Below are 19,764 nucleotides of genomic sequence, written 5' to 3' on the forward strand. Positions count from 1 at the left end.
CCCAATTTTGATACCCTATAATATAGACTCCCATATTCTTATCAAATTTAAAAATAAATAAAAAATAATCCCCTTCTAAACCCCTCTTAGTACCCCACATTCATTTCACTTGTCGATTGAGCAATAAGTTAATCTCATAAGAACGCTATACCTAGACTTCCATATTCCTATCAAACTTAAAAATAAATCATAATCCCCTTCTAAACCCCTCTTAGTACCCCCAACTTCATTTCACACGTCTATTCAGCGAATAAGTTAATCTCATAAGGAACGCTATACCTCGGAGCGACCCTCCGTAGAGGAATTCCTTTTATTCTCTTTCTGGAATTCAGCGGATGGGCGCTGGGAAAAAGATAAAGGTTTTTTATTGGCAGAACCATTAAGTTTTCTCAGCTTAAGCAGCTAGATCTAGTCTGTACCAAACTGCTCCAAACCCTAGTTATGTCTTATATTATACAGGCGCCTGCATTTTTGAACAGGAGATCCTTCGCGGGGCATGTTGCTTGTATCTTTCCTGTTGGTCGTATGAGTAGGAGATGGACTAGAAATGCGTATTATGCACTATGTAGGCGTGGAATCAGTTGTAGAGTAATCAATAGTAATAGTGTACCAGGTTCGAGTATATCGTCTTGGTTGCCGATAGATCCTGTCCCGCAGAACGACGATGCTGCCTATGGCGGGTGGTCTCATGGTGGAATGGCTATTCAGACTGAAAAACGAGAAGGTACTTTCCTTAGCTTTCGCATTCTTAAGAACTGATTGCCTTCACAGCGAAGCCTTATTTTTGTCATATTCTTATTAATTATTAATGCGAAAGTCTTGGTAATTTAAAGGGATGACAGTTTCTTTGGTTGATGAGTCTTGTTTCGATGAAAATTAGGAAATATATGTTTTACATGCTGAACTTAATGTTTAAAGTTGAAAAAATTGAAATCCTTAATATTAGCCAATTCTATAAGCTCATGTAGATTTTGTCCAAGGCTAGTGTGATTGTGATGGGACCACTTGTTTGAGCAACACAGGGGTTTCCTCTCTTTATCAAAGATGGCCAAGCAAGATAGGGGTGAGGAACTAGTAGTTGTGCTAGGGTTCAATATTCGATTACCCTCTTGTGAATATGTAATGACCCTGCTCAAATCTGATTGAAAACTTCTTATTGAAGGCTCAATAAATTTTGTCAAACACTTTGCATACAAGGGTCATATGACTGATATAACTTCAGTTTGCCAAAATGACTTTTTTCTTCAATTTGCATCAATAAGAATGCTCACAAGAAGACTCTAGATTGTCTAAACAATGACCTAACATGAATGTGCAACTAATTTTGGCAATATCCAATGCATATATATGATCTAAGCATGAGGAATGAACACCTACAGCTGACTAGCATTTTTACAAATAGTTGGTATGCAAACTAACTAGCTGATAATAAATGATATTGAATTGCTCAAATGACACCAGCAATTATTATCTCCTTAATTGCAATGAAATTTCTAATACAGTGCTCATGAAATATGGCCAAGACTCTTGGCATTTACATGGATTACAACAATGACAATGTTGGTATAATGCACACCTACAGCTGAAACTTATAACACCTAAAGTGCAATGCTAATAAAGGAACTTGGTTGTAGATGGCTGTAATAATTTTCATCAATGCTGTCTTTTTGCTTTGCTATTTCGGATTTGGTTTTTCGCTTTGCTTTTTCGGATTGTTTTTTTCGGACTGCTTTTCGGATAGCTTTTTCAGATTGTGTTTTTTGGATTGCTTTTTCGGATTGCTTTTTTTGGACTGCTTTTTGTATTCAAATATTTTTTCTCAATGTAGCACAAATAGAAGATTGAAGTATCTTCCTCCCAGCTGCGATAATTCAAGTGATATTTCACACCCTCAAAATTGCTATCAATAGGGAGTTTTCGTTTCTTATGACAAAGAAGTAATTTGCAGAAACCCTAAGCTCCACAAAGTGAAACAACAACAGCAATAACATCAAATCTGCTTGCTGAGAATGAAGCCCAGGGTGCCTATTTGTTCTTTTTTCTCCACTTTCTCCATAAACTTCTAGAACATTATTTTATTTATTAAGTGACTTTATAAAATATTTTATAATTCAAGTCACTTTATTACATTAATTAAATATAAAGTTACCTTTTTATATTTGTTTATTTGATAATTTTATAAATAATAAACTTAATACCACTTATTTATTTAATTAAAATAATTAATTAGTCATCCTCATAAAATATTCATTATTTTGGACAACTTAATTAATTAAATTAATTAAATCAAATTACCTCCAAAAAGGGGACATGGCAGTCCGCCCCCCTTGAAATTGCTTGTCCTCAAGCAATTCACCACCTGGATCCCACAAGAAGTACTGCATAATGTCCCTGTCATCACCGAACAATCTTTGCAACATTTTCCCAAACTGAAACTGTCGTACCAACTCAATATCATCATCAAGTGTTGCAGAAGTATTAGCCTCAAGTGGGAGCAAGCCAAGAGACTGATCAACCTTGCCTCCAAACTTTGTACTATCATCCCAACTATTCAACACATGCACTCCTGAATTGTGTATCATGAATAGGTCATGTACATGAGAATAAAAAATGAAGCTGTGAGCATTCCTCACCATGTACACCTTTGCAATCTCCTCTGTGAGCCCCGTTTGCAATCCCGATGCACTAGTAGGATCACTAACACTATCAACAATGCTCATCTCAAGACTGGAATCAAGAGAGCTATCATCATCCAAGCCATAGAGTGGATTGTCATATGACCAAGCAACTTCCACTTCGAACAATGGATTGAGAATCATCTCATGTTTCTCCTGAATCACTTTTTTCTTTCTCTTACTGTCCAGCCCTCTGATAAAATGCAAGCCTCCATCCGTAATCCCCCTCAATACATGCCTCCTACCATCAACCTCAAAAGACATTTCCATCTTAGGTACATTGAGGGTAAATACTCCCAAGTCTTGGAGCCACTTCATTCCCAAAATTATGTCCATCTCTCCCATGTTGACCACATAAAAATCTGAATTTAACTCATAGTTGTTCAATCTCAAGGTTAGATTAGCAACATTTCTAGTGCATGCAAGAGTATATCCATCTGCTACTCGAACTCTGAATCCACCAAAATCCTCAACCTGAAGTCTGCACCGAGCTACAAAATTTCCATTAATAAAGTTATGCGTCGCACCAGTATCAAGCATAGCGATGCAATTCTATCCATCAACTGTCCCCCTGAGCCTGAATGCAGTCTCATCCTGAACATTGGCAATATATGCCATGGGAGCAGAAGTCTCCTCACCCTGATTAAGTTCTGAAGCAACCTGCTGATCAATTTCATCAGAATCAGAGTCCTCATAATATGCCCACATGAAACGGTTCGCCTTGCTCTTCGGCCTCAAAGGGCAATCGTGATCCTTGTTGTAAGGCTCCTTGCACCAATAGCATAATTTCTTCTTCCTCAACTCTTCTCGTGTCTCCTCTTCCATCATAGGTGCTGATTTATTTTTCTTGTTTGATTGTTGGGGAGTCTCATTGCTTGTTGAAGGGATTTCCTTATGCAAGCTCTTGCTCTTTGGTGTTGCAAACTCCATGCTCCTAGCCTTCTTCATCACCTCCTGAAGAGTAGGAGGATCAAAGGCTTTTATCCATCCTCTCATAGGCTCCAATAAGCCTTCCATGAATAACACCACTAGTCGTCTCTCTGAGATATTGGGAACCATTACTGACAATCTCTGAAAGTCCCCAATGTAGTTCTCCAAACTCCCAACTTGCTTGAGTTGTGCCAAATCTCTGAAGTATGATTCTGGGTCTTTCTTGTCAAAACGTTCCACCAATCTATTCACAAACTCTTGATAAGATGTAATCTGATTATGCTGCAATGTAACCAATCCATAATACCACCATTCGTGTGTTGTTCCTTCCAGGTGCAAAATGGCAAACTTGATGGCTTCCTCTTCTGTCATGGGTCGAAGAGCCCAGAAAGTATCCAACTTATGAATCCATGACTGTGCAGTAGATTTGCCACTTCCATCAAACATTGGTAATGTCAGCTTATTAGTAGCTTGCTTGATATCCTTATTCTGATTCCGAGGTCTCCTCTCCTGTCGAGATCTGTAGTAGTCCATCCTCGTTTGTACAAAACGATCAAAATGCATGAGCTCTCGAGCTCCTGGTGTCAATCATTGCCATTCATCATGAGCAGCCATATATACATCAACAAAGGTAGGCTCCTCAACATCTTCATCATTCTCTTCTATTGTACATTCTTCTCTCAATAAGTTGGGTCGTGTAGGCCTATTTGCTGTTATGGAAGGAGTTCTATGAACTGTAGGTGATCCCACTGCACTCCTGTTATCCGCTCTTGATTTTGTTTGTTATATGTGTTCAGGCGCTCAACCACAGTGATGAGTGCCTGCAAAGCCTCAGCCATCCGCTCTTGTCCTGTAACCATTGCTCTGTAAAATTCCCTTGTTTCCTGATCCTCATTCCTATTGTCTCTTTGTGGGCTATGCTCTTGCCTGTCACCCATGTTGTCTGACTGCCTGTCAAAATCTTGTTCTTTGTCAAACCAAGCTTGCCTGCAAGTGTAGAATCTGGGTGGCTGCTTGTGATTGCTAAACCCTCAGGATGGCAGGAATGTAGCTCTGATACCACTGTAATGACCCTACTAAAATCTGATTGAAAACTTCTTATTGAAGGCTCAAGAAATTTTGTCAAACACTTTGCATACAAGGGTCATATGACTGATATAACTTTTCAGTTTGCCAAAATGACTTTTTTCTTCAATTTGCATCAATAAGAATGCTCGCAAGAAGACTCTAGATTGTCTAAACAATGACCTAACATGAATGTGCAACTAATTTTGGCAATATACAATGCATATATATGATCTAAGCATGAGAAATGAACACCTACAACCAACTAGCATTTTTACAAACAGTTGGTATGCAAACTAGCTAGCTGATAATAAATGATATTGAATTGCTCAAATGACACCAGCAACTATTATCTCCTTAATTGCAATGAAATTTCTAATACAGTGCTCATGAAATATGGCCAAGACTCTTGGCATTTACATGGATTAGAAAAATGATAATGTTGGTATAATGCACACCTACAGCTGAAACTTATAACACCTAAAGTGCAATGCTAACAAAGGAACCTGGTTAAAGATGGCTGTAATAATTTTCACCAATGCTGCCTTTTCGCTTTGCTATTTCGGATCTGCTTTTTCGCTTTGCTTTTTCGAACTTTTTTGGATTGTTTTTTCGGACTGCTTTTTCGGATTGCTTTTTTTGGACTGCTTTTTGTACTCAAATATTTTTTCTCAATGTAGCACAAATAGAAGACTGAGGTATCTTCCTCCCAGTTGCAATAATTTAAGTGATATTTCACACTCTCAAAATTGCTATTGATAGGGAGTTTTTGTTTCCTATGACAAAGAAGTAATCTACAGAAACCCTAGGCTCCACAAAGTGAAACAACAACAGCAACAACATCAAATTTGCCTGCTGAGAATGAAGCCCAGGGTGCCTATTTATTCTTTTTTCTCCACTTTCTCCAGAAACTTCCAGAACATTATTTTATTTATTAAGTGATTTCATAAAATATTTTATAATTTAAGTCACTTTATTACATTAATTAAATATAAAGTTATCTTTTAATATTTGTTTATTTGATAACTTTATAAATAATAAACTTAATACCACTTATTTATTTAATTAAAATAATTAATTAGTCATCCTCATAAAATATTCATTATTTTGGACAACTTAATTAATTAAATTAATTAAATCAAATTACCTCCAAAAAGGGGACATGACAAAATATATTATCTTGTCTCACCACACATTTTTACTATATATTGTAACTAAATAATCTACATATAAACATTTTTTTAATGTTGATAAAAATAGACCAATACTTGAACACATGAAAACTAATAAATGTTATAGTAAAAACAAATAAAAAATTCATTAATAAGTGAAATAAAAACTTTTTCTCTCACATAAAATATCATAGCTATCTATTATATGTGTGTGACTTAAAAAATAATATACCCAATTGATAAAATAACATACTCACTTAAACAAATATTGTTATCTTAGTGTACAAATACTATTTTTATGTGTACAACTACTGGGGTAGCAATGTATATGCATTAGAGTATTTCATATTAACAATTTGTCTTATCACAAATATAAAAGGTGAATACAATAAATGCCTTGTATTTTCCTATGAAATGTGTGGGATTATAAAAAATAATTAGTGTTCAACTACTGGTCCCTTTGTGTTGGATATAAGTTGTATTTTATACTAAGATACCAATTTGTCCTAGACCAAGTGGATTTGGAGGCAGATACGTGCAAATTCTAGATGCGTTCGGATTCGTTGTGAATTCTAGTCGGAAGCCACCCATAGGACTCCGGATGCGTCTGGAAGCCATCCAGAGGCTGTGGATGGCTTCTGATCAAAATCCACAAGGATTCCAGACGCATATGGAGGAATTCACGGGCCTAGTGCCCAAAAAATTAATAAAAAATGTTCCAAGCTTATAATGTTGAATAAGCACATATTGATATCATATGAATTTCGAAATATCTTCAATTTTGATAGAGGGTGAAGTATCATAGTCATACTATCAAATTATTTGTTTTTGTATATTTCTTGCATTTCTTTGGAGTTTGCAATACACACACAGATGCTTCCCGCATCTGCATCCAAATTTGTTTTTCCCCGGATCTCGTATTTGCTTCCAGAATTTGCTTTTGAATCTGCATTCGAATTGGTAACTTAGATTTTATGTAATAATGTATTATTTTTATAACAACTAATTTTCTGTGCTGAAGTATTTGTCTTTTTGTGTTGAGTACGAAAGTTATATATAACAAATATTTATGATTACTGTAAGAAATGATAATATTGAGCAAGGAACGAGAAACAATCCGAGTAAGTTAAGTGTGAAACAATGTTACCATAAGATAAGCAAAATCCAAGAGCATACACCAAGATGGTTCAACAATGGAGACAAGGATTTATAAGGGGAAAGCAAAGAAAACCCCTTGTGAGTATTATGAATGAAGGCAAATGCCTAGAAAAGAGAGAGAGAGAGTGTTGGAGCAAAATAGCTCAATACAATAACATCAAAGTGATAAGAGTGAAGAAGAAAGAAGGAGGAGCATCTCTTATATAGAGATGAGAAAGGAGTTGCATTTGTAACTCCCATTTCTATGAATGCGACATTCATAATAGGTGTGTGCAAAGTGTCACAATCCTCTTAAGGAGGATAAACTAAATAAAGAAATAAACAAGAGTTGTCCTTACATGTGGAATAAAGGACAAACAATGACATGTCCTCCACATGTGTACAAGAGGACAAACTACATTTAGGGACCCTTGGAATATCCCAATTAATATATCCAAGGAAAGATTAACCTTTCTAACACCCCCCCTTAATCTTTACTTGGGGAGTTTACATCAACGGGTTGTAAGCTCAAATTTTTACAATGGAACTGAAATCGCTCTTTAGAAAGTGGTTTGGTTAAAATATCAGCCACTTGATTTTCGCCTTTACAATAAAGAAGAGTAATTTGCTTGTCTTCAACTTGTTCTCGAATGAAGTGATGTTGAAGTGAAATATGTTTGGTTCGTGCATGATAAACTGGATTCTTTGCCAAGGCAATAGCACTTTGATTGTCACAATGTATAGGTGTAGGTGATTGTTGAGGTAGACCCAAATCATCAAGAAGTCTTCTAATCCATAAAGCTTCCTTAGCTGCATTGGTACAACCTTTGTATTCAGCTTCAGTTGAGCAAAGGGAAATAGAGTGTTCTTTTTTGCTTTTTCAAGAAATTGCACCTGAACCAACAAAGAAACAATAACCACAAGTGGATTTCCCATCATTGGGATCTCCACCTAGATCGGAATCAGTATAGCCATGTAAAATAAATTCAAAATTTGCATCATAAAATAATCCCATATTAATAGTTCCTTTAATGTACCTTAAGATGCGTTTAGCAACTTTAAAATGAGTTTGTTGAGGTTTAGACATAAATCGAGAAACTAAACCAACACTATAAGCAATATCAGGTCTAGTAAGAGTTAAATAATTTAAACTTCCTACCAACTGTCTATACAAAGTTTCATCAACAAAAGGAGTATTCATATCATTCATTAATTTAGTACCTAATTCACATGAAATTGAAACATGGTTAGAGTCATTCATCTTAAATTTGTCTAAAAGATCATAAGCATACTTGCTTTGAGAAAGAAAGATACCCTTAGGAGTTTGGCAAATTTGCATACCTAAGAAGTAATGTAAGATACCTAAATCAGTCATCTGAAATTTCTGTTTAAGTTGAAACTTGATATCAGAAATCAAAGCGTCTGAACTAGAAGTGAGTATTAGATCATCTACATAAACAATAACAATGATAATATCATCGTTAGTATGTTTAATATACAAATTAGGATCATTCTGACTTCTAGCAAAACCTTGAGAAATAAAGAAAGAATTAATTTTAGAATACCATTCTCTAGGTGATTGTTTAAGACCATAAATAGATTTGTTCAATTTGCAAACCAGATTTTCACTCCCTTTCTTAACAAATCCAGGAGGTTGAGCCATATAAATTTCTTCATGTAAATCACCATTTAAGAAGGCACTTTTAACATCCATTTGATGAATGGGCCAATTCATTTTAGATGCTAAAGCAAGAACTAATTTGATAGTAGGCATTTTAGCAACAGGAGCAAAAGTTTCATTATAGTCTAATCCTTCAATTTGTGAAAAACCTCTAGCAACTAGTCTAGCCTTAAATTTACTAATTTCATTATTAGTATTCAATTTTGTTTTGTATAACCATTTACATGAAACTATATTCTTGCCATGAGGTAATTTGACTAAGTCCCAAGTTTGATTAGCTATTAAAGAATCATATTCCTCTTGCATGGCTTTCTGCCAATGAGGTTGAGAGTTAGCTTGATCAAAGGACTTAGGATCATTAGAATTCATAATAGTAGTCATCAAAGCACAATTACAATAATTAATCCTTCTATGTTTAATTCCACCAACTCTAGAAATGTAATCATCACCTTCATTGATTAAGTTTTGAGCCCATTTAGGTTTACGTTTAGTTGTAATGGAATTATCACTAGAGGAAGAATCATTAGCAATAAAAGCATCATTAGTAGCTACTTGAATATCATGAGTTGTAGGAGCAGAAATAATAGGTGGTACTTGAGTTGAAGGGTTAAGAGGAGGAGTAGGGTTAAGAGAAGGAGGTTGGTCCTCCACCAACACAATTTTAGTGCCACTAAATTCTGCATCATGTGTAGTAGAGCAATCATGGGCTCCATTTTTTGCAATACAAACATCTCTAGCAACTTGAACTTTGTTAGTAGTGGAATCATAAACACGATAACCCTTAGTGTTTTCATCATAACCAACAAACATATAAGGAGATGACTTAGCATCTAATTTATGCCTTTTCTGTTTAGGGGTATGAACATAAGCAATAGAGCCAAAAATCCGCAAATGATGTAAATTAAGTTTCCTACCAGACCAAGCCTCTTCTGGAGTAATAACCTTGAGAGCTTTGGTAGGAGTCCTATTAAGAATATAAGTTGCACAAAACATGGCTTCAGCCCAAAATTGATAATGCAGATTCTTAGCATGCAACATGCTTCTAGCCATTTCAACAATGGTCCGATGCTTTCTTTCCGCCACACCATTTTGTTGTGGTGTATAAGGAATAGTAAGCTCGTGTTTAATTCCACATGATTTCAAATAAGAATGAAAAGCATTATTCACATATTCCTTTCCATTATCAGTTCTAAGAATTTTAAGTTTAAAACCAGATTGCCTCTCAACATATAACTGAAATTCAATGAATATATCAAGAACTTGATCCTTGCTATGCAAAAAATAGATCCAAATTCGTCTAGAAAAATCATCAACAAAGGTAAGTGCATACCGAGAACCTTGGATGGAGTTATTCTCCATGGGGCCCAAAAGGTCACTATGGACAAGATGCAACTTATGAGTTGCCCGCCATGATTTTTCACTTGGAAAGGGCTCCCTATGCATCTTACCACTCATACAACCTGTACAGGCAATCTTAGAAGGAATAATGTGAGGCAAGCCATCAACCATATTGTGCTTTTGCATAAAAGTAATATAATCTGAATTTAAATGGCCAAGTCTTTCATGCCATATATTGAAATCAATAGAAGTATGTAATGAATATCGTGAACTAGCGAATTCATGGAATTTAAACAAATTGTCATTATCCATTTTAGCATGAGCAATCACTTTTTGAGTTTGAGGATCTATGACATAACATGTATCTTTGTAGAATTCAACTTTATAGTCCTGACATAATTGTGAAACAGAAAGCAGATTAGTTTTCAAGTCAGGTACATATAATACATCATGCAATTTACCATTAGGAATAGTAACATCACCTAATCTTTCAACTTTACAAGTCTGATTGTTAGCTAACTGAATAGAAATGTTAGCAATATCAGGTTGTAAAGAATCAAAAATTTCTTTATGAGAAGTTACATGTTGTGATGCACCACTGTCAACAATCCATTCTAAAGGTCTACAAAGAGTAAAGCTACAAGTAAAAGCATGACGAGAATTAGAACCAGTAGAGTTACCTTTTTTATGATTTGAGTTTTGATTATTGTTACTATTATTCATAGGTTTTTTATCATTTTGCTTTTTAAAACAGTTATTGACAATATGACCATCTTTGCCACAATAAGAACAATGAGGTTTGGAATTGGAATGATTCCTTTGATTATTAGTATTACGAGTGTTATTATGATTATTACTATTATTATTATATTTCGCATGAAATTTATTGTTGGAATTATTTGAATTAGTATTATATTGTTTGTGGTTATTATTATTATTGGAACAAAAATTATTATTTGAATTTCTAGATACAAATGCATGTTCAGTGGATTTAAGAGTACCAAACTGAATTAGTTTAGCTTCTTCCTGTCTTAGTAAAGTTTGAAAAATAACATAAGTTAACTGAGAAGTTAAAGTAGGAATAGCAAGCTGAGCATGAATATTAGCTATAAACTGTTGAAACTGTCTAGGAAGACACTTTTTAAGAATAAGATGAATTAAACAAATGTCCTCTAATTGAACACCTAAGGCAATAATTTGGCTTTTAAGAGAGTCAAATTTTAATAGACATTCATCCATACTTTTAAAATCTGCATACCTGAGATCTTCAAGTTGATCTTGCAACTGTATTTTGCGGTATTCATCTCCACTGTCATACTTGGTTTGCAAAATTGACCATGCATCATGAGCTTTAGAACAGTGAGCAATTAACACATATAAATCTGGAATAATAGAAATACCAATTAAACCTAAAGCTACTTCATTTTTTAGATTTCCAAGTATCTTTCTCGTCTTGGGTAGCCGCTGAACCAAGTTCAAGAGAGGGATCAGTGGCTATTTCGAAGAGGTGTTTAAAACGAAAAATGAATGAGATATGAGTTTTCCAAGAATGATAATTAGAAAAACTAAGTTTTATTTCCGGAATTAAGGTTGACATGATTACAAGAATGATGAATTTAAAAAAAAAAAAAAATTCCTTGATTAGAAAATCAAATTAATTGAAAGAAAAAACCTCGACTTTTATATATAAAATTAATAATGTATTGTTTTATTTATTTATTTCAAAGAAAACAAAAAAAAATTTAATGAAATAAATTTTTTTTTATTTTATAAAAAAATTGAATGTAACAACTCTTTTTTTTAAATAAACTTTTTAAGGTTTCTTTAAGGAAACTTCTAAAGAAATAAATTAAACAAGATTTAAAAAAACATCGGTGAAAGGGCGGGCAGACAGAGCGGAGTTTTTAAAAAAAACGCGCGATCCAATCGGAAGAAGATAAGGGGGGAGCGGAGCGCAGGCGGCGGGTGACGCGTGGCCTGAACGCAGGCCGCGGCGGAGGTGGTTGGTCGGGCCGTGCAGGCGGCAGGTGACGCGTGGCCAAAGCGGCGGATGACGGGTGGTCTGCACGCAGGCAGAGGCCGTTGCGGTGGGTCTGGCCGCACAGGCGGTGGATGACAGGTGATGTATTTTTTTCAGGCAGCGGCGAGAGACGCAGGCTGAGCGCAGGTGTTGCGCAAGCTGGGCGCAAATGGTGCGCAGGTGGCGCAGGCGGTGCGCGAGCTGGGCGAAGGTACCGCGCGGCGGTGTAGCTGGCGCGTCCGCCCAAAAAATTTGAATTGAAAGACTCGCGCTATGCGCGATTTAAAACATTTAAATGATATGCATATGGATAAGATTTCAAAAGAATTTAAAATACCAAATAGATATAGATTATAATATATAAAAAACAATATATTAGAATTTTTTTTAAAAGAGTAGGAAAATTATATACTTATTGAAAACTTAACCCATGTAAGTTCTAAGAGTATTAATAAATATATACAATATTTATAAAAAAATTGCACTGAAGAATATAAATAAGTGGACTGAAGTAATACTTCTTGTTTTGGCGGCACGCCTTCCAAAACAAGAAAAAATTGAAATTTTATAAGAAAACCCTTTGGCGGCAAGCCTTCCAAAGAGGGTTAGTAAAAAATTTAATATGAAACCTGCATACACAAGAGATGTTAAAATGAGCTAAAACCACAACACAAACTTCTTCTCTCAATAACGTCTCCAAATAAGGTGTGCTCCAATGAATGGCAACCTTCAACACAAAAACTTAAAACAAGGATTAGATAGCCAAGCTCTGATACCATGTAAGAAATGATAATATTGAGCAAGGAACGAGGAACAATCCAAGTAAGTTAAGTGTGAAACAATGTTACCATAAGATAAGCAAAATCCAAGAGCATACACCAAGATGGTTCAACAATGGAGACAAGGATTTATAAGGGGAAAGCAAAGAAAACCCCTTGTGAGTATTATGAATGAAGGCAAATGCCTAGAGAAGAGAGAGAGAGAGTGTTGGAGCAAAATAGCTCAATACAATAACATTAAAGTGATAAGAGTGAAGAAGAAAGAAGGAGGAGCATCTCTTGTATAGAGATGAGAAAGGAGTTGCATTTGTAACTCCCATTTCTACGAATGCCACATTCATAATAGGTGTGTGCAAAGTGTCACAATCCTCTTAAGGAGGATAAACTAAATAAAGAAATAAAAAAGAGTTGTCCTTACATGTGGAATAAAGGACAAACAATGACATGTCCTCCACATATGTACAAGAGGACAAACTACATTTAGGGACCCTTGGAATATCACAATTAATATATCCAAGAAAAGATTAACCTTTCTAACAATTACTAATAACTATTTGGTCCATTTAAGTTGCATGTATGTTATATTTCATATAGTTATACCATATTCTATTAATAACAAATGATATTTTTAAGTTCAATTATTAGAGATTTTTAGATTAAGTTTTGGTCAAATCTTTAAAAATCATTTCTTGGACATGTTTCACTAGGTGTGTTATTTTAATGATTTATGCAACGAGTCGTGCCTTCAAACCTTAGTTGGAGGTAGTTAAGTGCTCATTTTACGTACCTAAAAAAACCAAAGGTCTTACGATATTCCATGCAATGAGTACATGTTGACAAAGTTGGTCCTCACGACTATTGGTCCCTCTTCCCTAATTTGGTGTGTGAAATTGTCTTTTAACAGTTAATAGGGCCATTGATTTTTGTTTATTGAATATAGTATTCAAAATTATTTCCTCATGACTATTCTCTGTTGTAAACAACCCAAACTTACTAATCCACCTATATCGAGAGTAAATAAGATAATGTGTGGCTGCTCTATTGTGTAACAATTATCGAGATTTAGTTAGGCTTTATAGATCTTAATAATGTGGTCTAAACTAAAGGTGACCTAGGGCTTATAAATCCTAGGAACATGGTGATAAACAATCATGACCAAGTGTTTGTAATTAATTTAGCCCAAGCTAAAGGTGACCCAAAACTTCATTTAAAGAAAATGTAGATTTTGTTGTTTAATGTCCATTTTTTCTGAATTTTTTCTATTTTGTTAGCCTAGTTTGATAAAAGAACAGATTGGCTAAAGGAAGGAGTTTATAAAGCATATTCTTGTTCGATGTTAAATAAAAATATCTAGTAGGGTTTCCAAATTTACTTCTGAAATAAGATATAGCTGGCTATAAGGTTTTTTGGTTGTTTAGAAAATTTGATGAGTTTAAATCTATTGATTACATCGTTGAAGGAATTAAAATTTAACAATATCATTTCTCAAAGGTCAGCTGTAGTTGGAGACGTGCTTTTCATTTTTTACTATAATTTACTTGTGCGCTATTGAAAATAGCTCCAATTTTGATAAATCAACCTATTCAGCTAACTGAATTCTGCCACAATCAGTGAAAATGCTGCTGCTGATTAGGGAAGGAGAAGTCTAAATTAGATAACTGATAACTGTAGTACTCAATAACCTAGTCATGGACAAAACCTTGCTAAGTGCAAGCAACAATATTTTTCTGGAACAATGGAATAACATGTTAGCAATTTACAAAGAATAGAGGAAGGAATTTTAATATGTGTAAAATGATTAGGTGATGTGTATCTTCATGTGGTAGACCCTACATGATGTTGGGAGTACTATATAAATGGTAGGGCATTGATGCATTTAATGCCACAGGGGAGCTGCATCATTTCAATGACCGCTCTCCTAGGTTCTAAGTGACACATAAAAAAGCCATGTCTAACCATGACATCAGTTTAATACAAATGCATCACAAGCAATTGCATAGATCTGTTGTGAGGTTTGTAGACCATCATTCTATTGCAAATGGGAACCCCCGTCCTTTTTCTTTTTCTCCTATTTGCTTGGGTGTAGAGAGTTAGCTTGGCAAGTCTATTTGGTCAAATGTAGGAGAATTTAGTAAAGTTAGGGAGAGATAGAGTTTGAAATCAGTCAAGCTCTTGAGTAACATGGATCGTTTTCTGCAAATGTACTAACATGGCCATTATAATTGGTGTGTTTCAAGTGCAGATTTGGATCTCATATAAATATGCGAGAAGGAGACATATCTGATAAAGAGTGACGTTGCTAAGGTTCAATCATCGTTTAATTAATATATTAAAAATAATAATTTATATTATATATATATATATATTTATGTATAATATATATCTACTATATATAATATGTATCTATATGTAAATATATAATATGTATATATATATATTATATAATATATTATATATATTATAATATATATTTATATAACATGAATAAGTATATATAGGAAATGATGATTTACCATTAACAACAATGTATCTTAGATCGAATTAAGCTACAACTTTAACACTCCCTCTTAGCTAGGGAGGATTTATAGAACACATTATGCTTTCAAGCATATGGAGAGATATCATCTCAATATGATATTTTTGGAATGGCATATCAACATATATCCATGAACTTGGATGTTATCTTTCAATATAATTTGAAGTATGATTCAACAGGAAATGTCAATCATATGATGTTTGTTATACTTATATTCTTTTGGGATGTGCACTGGCACCAAATCCTTGATGCCTACCAAAATATCCTAGTAGGATATGAGTTATCCAGATTTCCGGCACTTCGGGACAACAACTTAATGAAGTCGATTAGATAACTTGAAATCACTATGCAATGAACTCTATCTTGACAAGTATCATGATATCCGACACTTTGGGACAAGAATTTAATGAAGTTTGATCATGATACGTTCGTTATCATGACTTCCAACACTTTGGGACAACAACTTAATGAAGTCTGTCGTGATAACAGGACTACCATTTATAAGATCGTCACCTTACAATGGCTACCTTCTGTTTATATATGTCAATGAAAGATCGTCACCTTTCATTACATATCATATGCAAAATAGTGACCACCATGAACCATGTCAGAGGGTGATATGAGGGCTTTCACCTCAATCCTCCCTCATAGAGAAGAATATATTACAATGAATTTCACTTAGAACCTCTCCCTCAAAGAGAACATATCATTCACAAAGGATTGCACCTCAAAAATTCTCCCTCTGAACAATGTTCTCGGGAAGCTAGGTCCTATAGTTACTCCCTTTTGAGACTCTCTTCACCCAAGGATGCCTATTGGACTAATCTTTCAACCTTCAGTTGACAAGTTATTACTTCCTCATGATACACTTGAGTAGGTCCATCACAATCATGTAGTCATACACATGTATGTTAGACTTCGTCTATGTATCAATCTTTTGAGCTCTGTGTATAAGGTTATCTCTGATGAAGTATTGAACTGCCTCTTGATATGAAAGGATACTCATAATCTCAATCATCAAAGATATTCGCTCCAAGAGCCCTACTTTATCCAACTTGATCTTCAGACGACTAATGAATTCTAGATCACAACTTCTTTGGAGCTACTGTCAAAAGGTTGAGTCTACACAATATTTGGTAGCATGTGTAGAGTACCAACCTTCTTTTCCTGGAAGAACATCCTTAGACATAAGGGAAAAGATCAAGGCAAATATCTCTTATAGTATGTCCAATTAAGAGAGAGAATAGAGTGAGAAGATAAATGTAATACTCAAAGCTAATGAATACTTATCTGTGCATCCTGATACAAGTTTCTTTAATGAATGTCCATATCATTCAAGTCATAAAATGCCTCCATATAAGCATTTGTTAAACCATGGGAATGGAACATTGGTTATTATTCCTCCCCATAATGTAAAATTCCCATTCTTATATCATTGAATGGTTTTGCATCACATCAAGTATGGAAAAACTTCTTGCTGTATGTTAATTCCTCCTCTTTTGAAGAAACTCATCACAATCTATACAGATTCTTTCTCTTTGACAAGTGTCTCAACTTAGTTCTTAAGACAACATAGGTAGGTCCCTCTCTCTTCAATTTGAAGACAACCATCCTTCTATCAAGTTTGTGTACTTCCGGATTAAGCTTGATGTGCTGGAGAATGAGTCCTTGGCATTGCAGATTCCTTCAAGAAATTAAATTAATTGCATGTGGTAATAATATTTTCTCTTGCTTCTTCTACAACATAATTCAAAGCTGTCATTCCGTTGTTGGCACCACTTAGCAAGAGTTTTAGTGAACTATCTATCAGGCTCATGCTTGTCTTATTTGTGTTTGAGCTGTAGGAGCTAGCATTTGGTTAATGGACTTTCTCATGTTTGAGAGTTGTTGTTTTGAGCTGTGTCTTTATGGTGTTCCTGCTGTTTCATAACGAGTTCGAGTTGTAGCAACAGATTGTAATCTTTCATCCTCTGAAGATATAGTGAACAGAAATGTTAATATCTTTCTATTCCGATCTTAGACAAAATTCCATATTAAATTCCCTACACACTATAACATCCATATTTTATAAGCTCATTCCTCAAGATGGTCATATAATTTCATCCACATATATGAAGTGAGATCTTCCTTGTTTGATGAGTATCAAATTTATTATATAAATTACTCTTTTCCATGATATATATTCTATTCGTTATTTCATTTCTGCGTAGAGACCATATCGTTTTTACCCATCCTATGGATTATGCCAAATGATGATAGTATGACACCGTTTAATTATTAATAATAGCCGTAGCATTACTTTGTTGACTGAGAAACTCTCTCTCTCTCTCTCTCTCTCTCTCTCTCTCTCTCTCTCTCTATATATATATATATATATATATATATATCAACTTTATGCTTCCACTGATTAATAATTTTGGAGATGTGATTTCCACAAACAAGGTGTTATCTATTCATTTTTGACATGGTTAATAAATATTATTCTGGGAGTTTAGCCTTGTTGATGGCAATGGGAGGTGATGGACACACAAATCTTTTTGAGAGCTCTCTAATATGTAATTCTCTATGCCAGAGGGCCATGATTATCTAGTCACGATAATTCCTTCCATTTGGGTTCTCTTCCTTAAGTCCTATATACTCAATGATTTTCCATAGTCCTTGTGTATGAATTACCCCATTGATTTCTCCTCTTTATAATTTGACGATTGTATTCTATGCTGACTAGTCTCCCTTCACAAACACCGAAATATGTGTATCACCACCATAACTCATGGCTGCCAAATACCAAGATAATCATGACTTTTCAATTACACCCATCATCGCTTCCTTATCGATATGAACAATGCTTCCATATGCAGATTGCAAGAATATCAATTGCTTCTGGATGACAGCGCTGCTCATGCTGTGACTTATTCAGATAGAAGCTTGACACACTACATAAGAATACAAGATCCACATTCTTGCAAAACCTCACAAGTTAACATGACAGTGTTGGAGTCCCTCCGCAGTAGTTTTGATAACATCGAATATTCCAATGAAACATTCATGAAAACTCCAAGAGGATGAATATAACTATGCGAATATCATTCATGGAAATGATTTAACATACTCAAATATTTTTAATAACAAGGTGATGCCAATAATGTTTGAATCCAGACCCACCGAAAAATTTGAAAAATTCACTATAGAGAAGAACTGCTAAGGCTTTGGCATTCACGATACCACATATTTGATTAAATAAAAACATTTGCCCATAATTTCCTCTAGGCAGCAATATTTCTTTGATCAATAACCATTAATGTCTCAGTGTATTTCACAGCTTTCATACAAGAACTTTGCAAGGACATCTTTGCAAACAGGAAGCTTCATATGCACAAATGATCTGTCAGTAGTTGAAGAAAGCAAATTCTGCATCCCAGGGGTCTAGAAATTTCTGTCAAGTTAAATTTTTAAAGATGCCCTTGCAAAATCTCTTGGATTGTGAGGAAGTGGAATCCAAAGATAGAGTTAACTGCCACGAAGCTCCTCTCTACCTAGAAGAAGTTGACGATGAATTCCTATTCAACAATAGCGTTAGCATCGAGATACCTCTGATCTAGATATATATAACTAATTCCTTAACAGTCTCATCTATCACAGTATGTTACCCATTGAATCCAAAACAAAAAAAAAATATCAATTTAAATTTCCTTCAGACTGCAATAACCTTTTGCACTACTGTCGATGGATTTTTATTCCAATGCATTGTGTTGTGTTCTTTCTCATGGAATCATGATCTTCAAAGACAATCCCCTGTCCAAGCACTCAAGTGTGATTCTGCTTTATGCCAACTGATCATGAAAGCTTCAACAACCTTTTTTTAAATTATGAACTGTCATGGGCAGGACTGAAATCTGCTTCAACATCTTTGCATCCCCCATTATTGATGTTGTAACAACTTTGGTATTAGCTGCAGTTGTCATGTGGAGATAGATTCACGCTTTAGGCATTGAAGTATAGTCAGACTTTAAGCAATGTGGATTTCAACATAAAACTGTTATTTATCTTTCATTGTTTCTTAAATAATTATTTAAATAATAACATGTTTCCCTGCTTTTGTATGCATTGATCCTGTTCCTTCCTAAAGTATCCATGAGTGTCGTCAGAGATGTATGAGATGATGGGTGTATAACTTTTGAGCTTGGCTGGAACTTCATTTCCTACGTCTACTCTGTAATATTCTTTTACGTATATCTTCATAATCTGATCTATTTTCTTTTCTTCCTTGTATAAATTCTTACATTTGCGGTCTGACTCTGATACCATGTTGAGCAATATGGATTGTTTTCTGCAAATGTACTAACATGGCCATTATAATTGGTGTGTTCCAAATGCAGATTTGGATCTCGTATAAATATGAGAGGAGGAGACATGTCTTTAAGGTTTAATCAT

The 19,764-nt window shown here is 34.7% G+C and overlaps 1 protein-coding gene across 1 annotated transcript in view; it reads left to right on the forward strand.

Moving 5' to 3' along the window:
- Positions 1–265: 265 nt before the first annotated feature.
- Positions 266–19,764, forward strand: part of LOC149572688 (uncharacterized) — a 72,603-nt gene continuing 53,104 nt past the window's right edge. The window contains exon 1 of the mRNA XM_089813772.1: positions 266–724. Within this exon, the coding sequence (XP_089669898.1) occupies positions 442–724 (283 nt within the window). The 5' untranslated portion in view covers positions 266–441. The remainder of the gene's footprint in view (positions 725–19,764) is intronic.

Source organism: Cupressus sempervirens, chromosome 2 (assembly GCF_028749045.1).
Source record: "Cupressus sempervirens isolate cs-2001-9-10 chromosome 2, ASM2874904v1, whole genome shotgun sequence".
In the NCBI taxonomy this organism is placed as follows: Eukaryota; Viridiplantae; Streptophyta; class Pinopsida; order Cupressales; family Cupressaceae; genus Cupressus; species Cupressus sempervirens.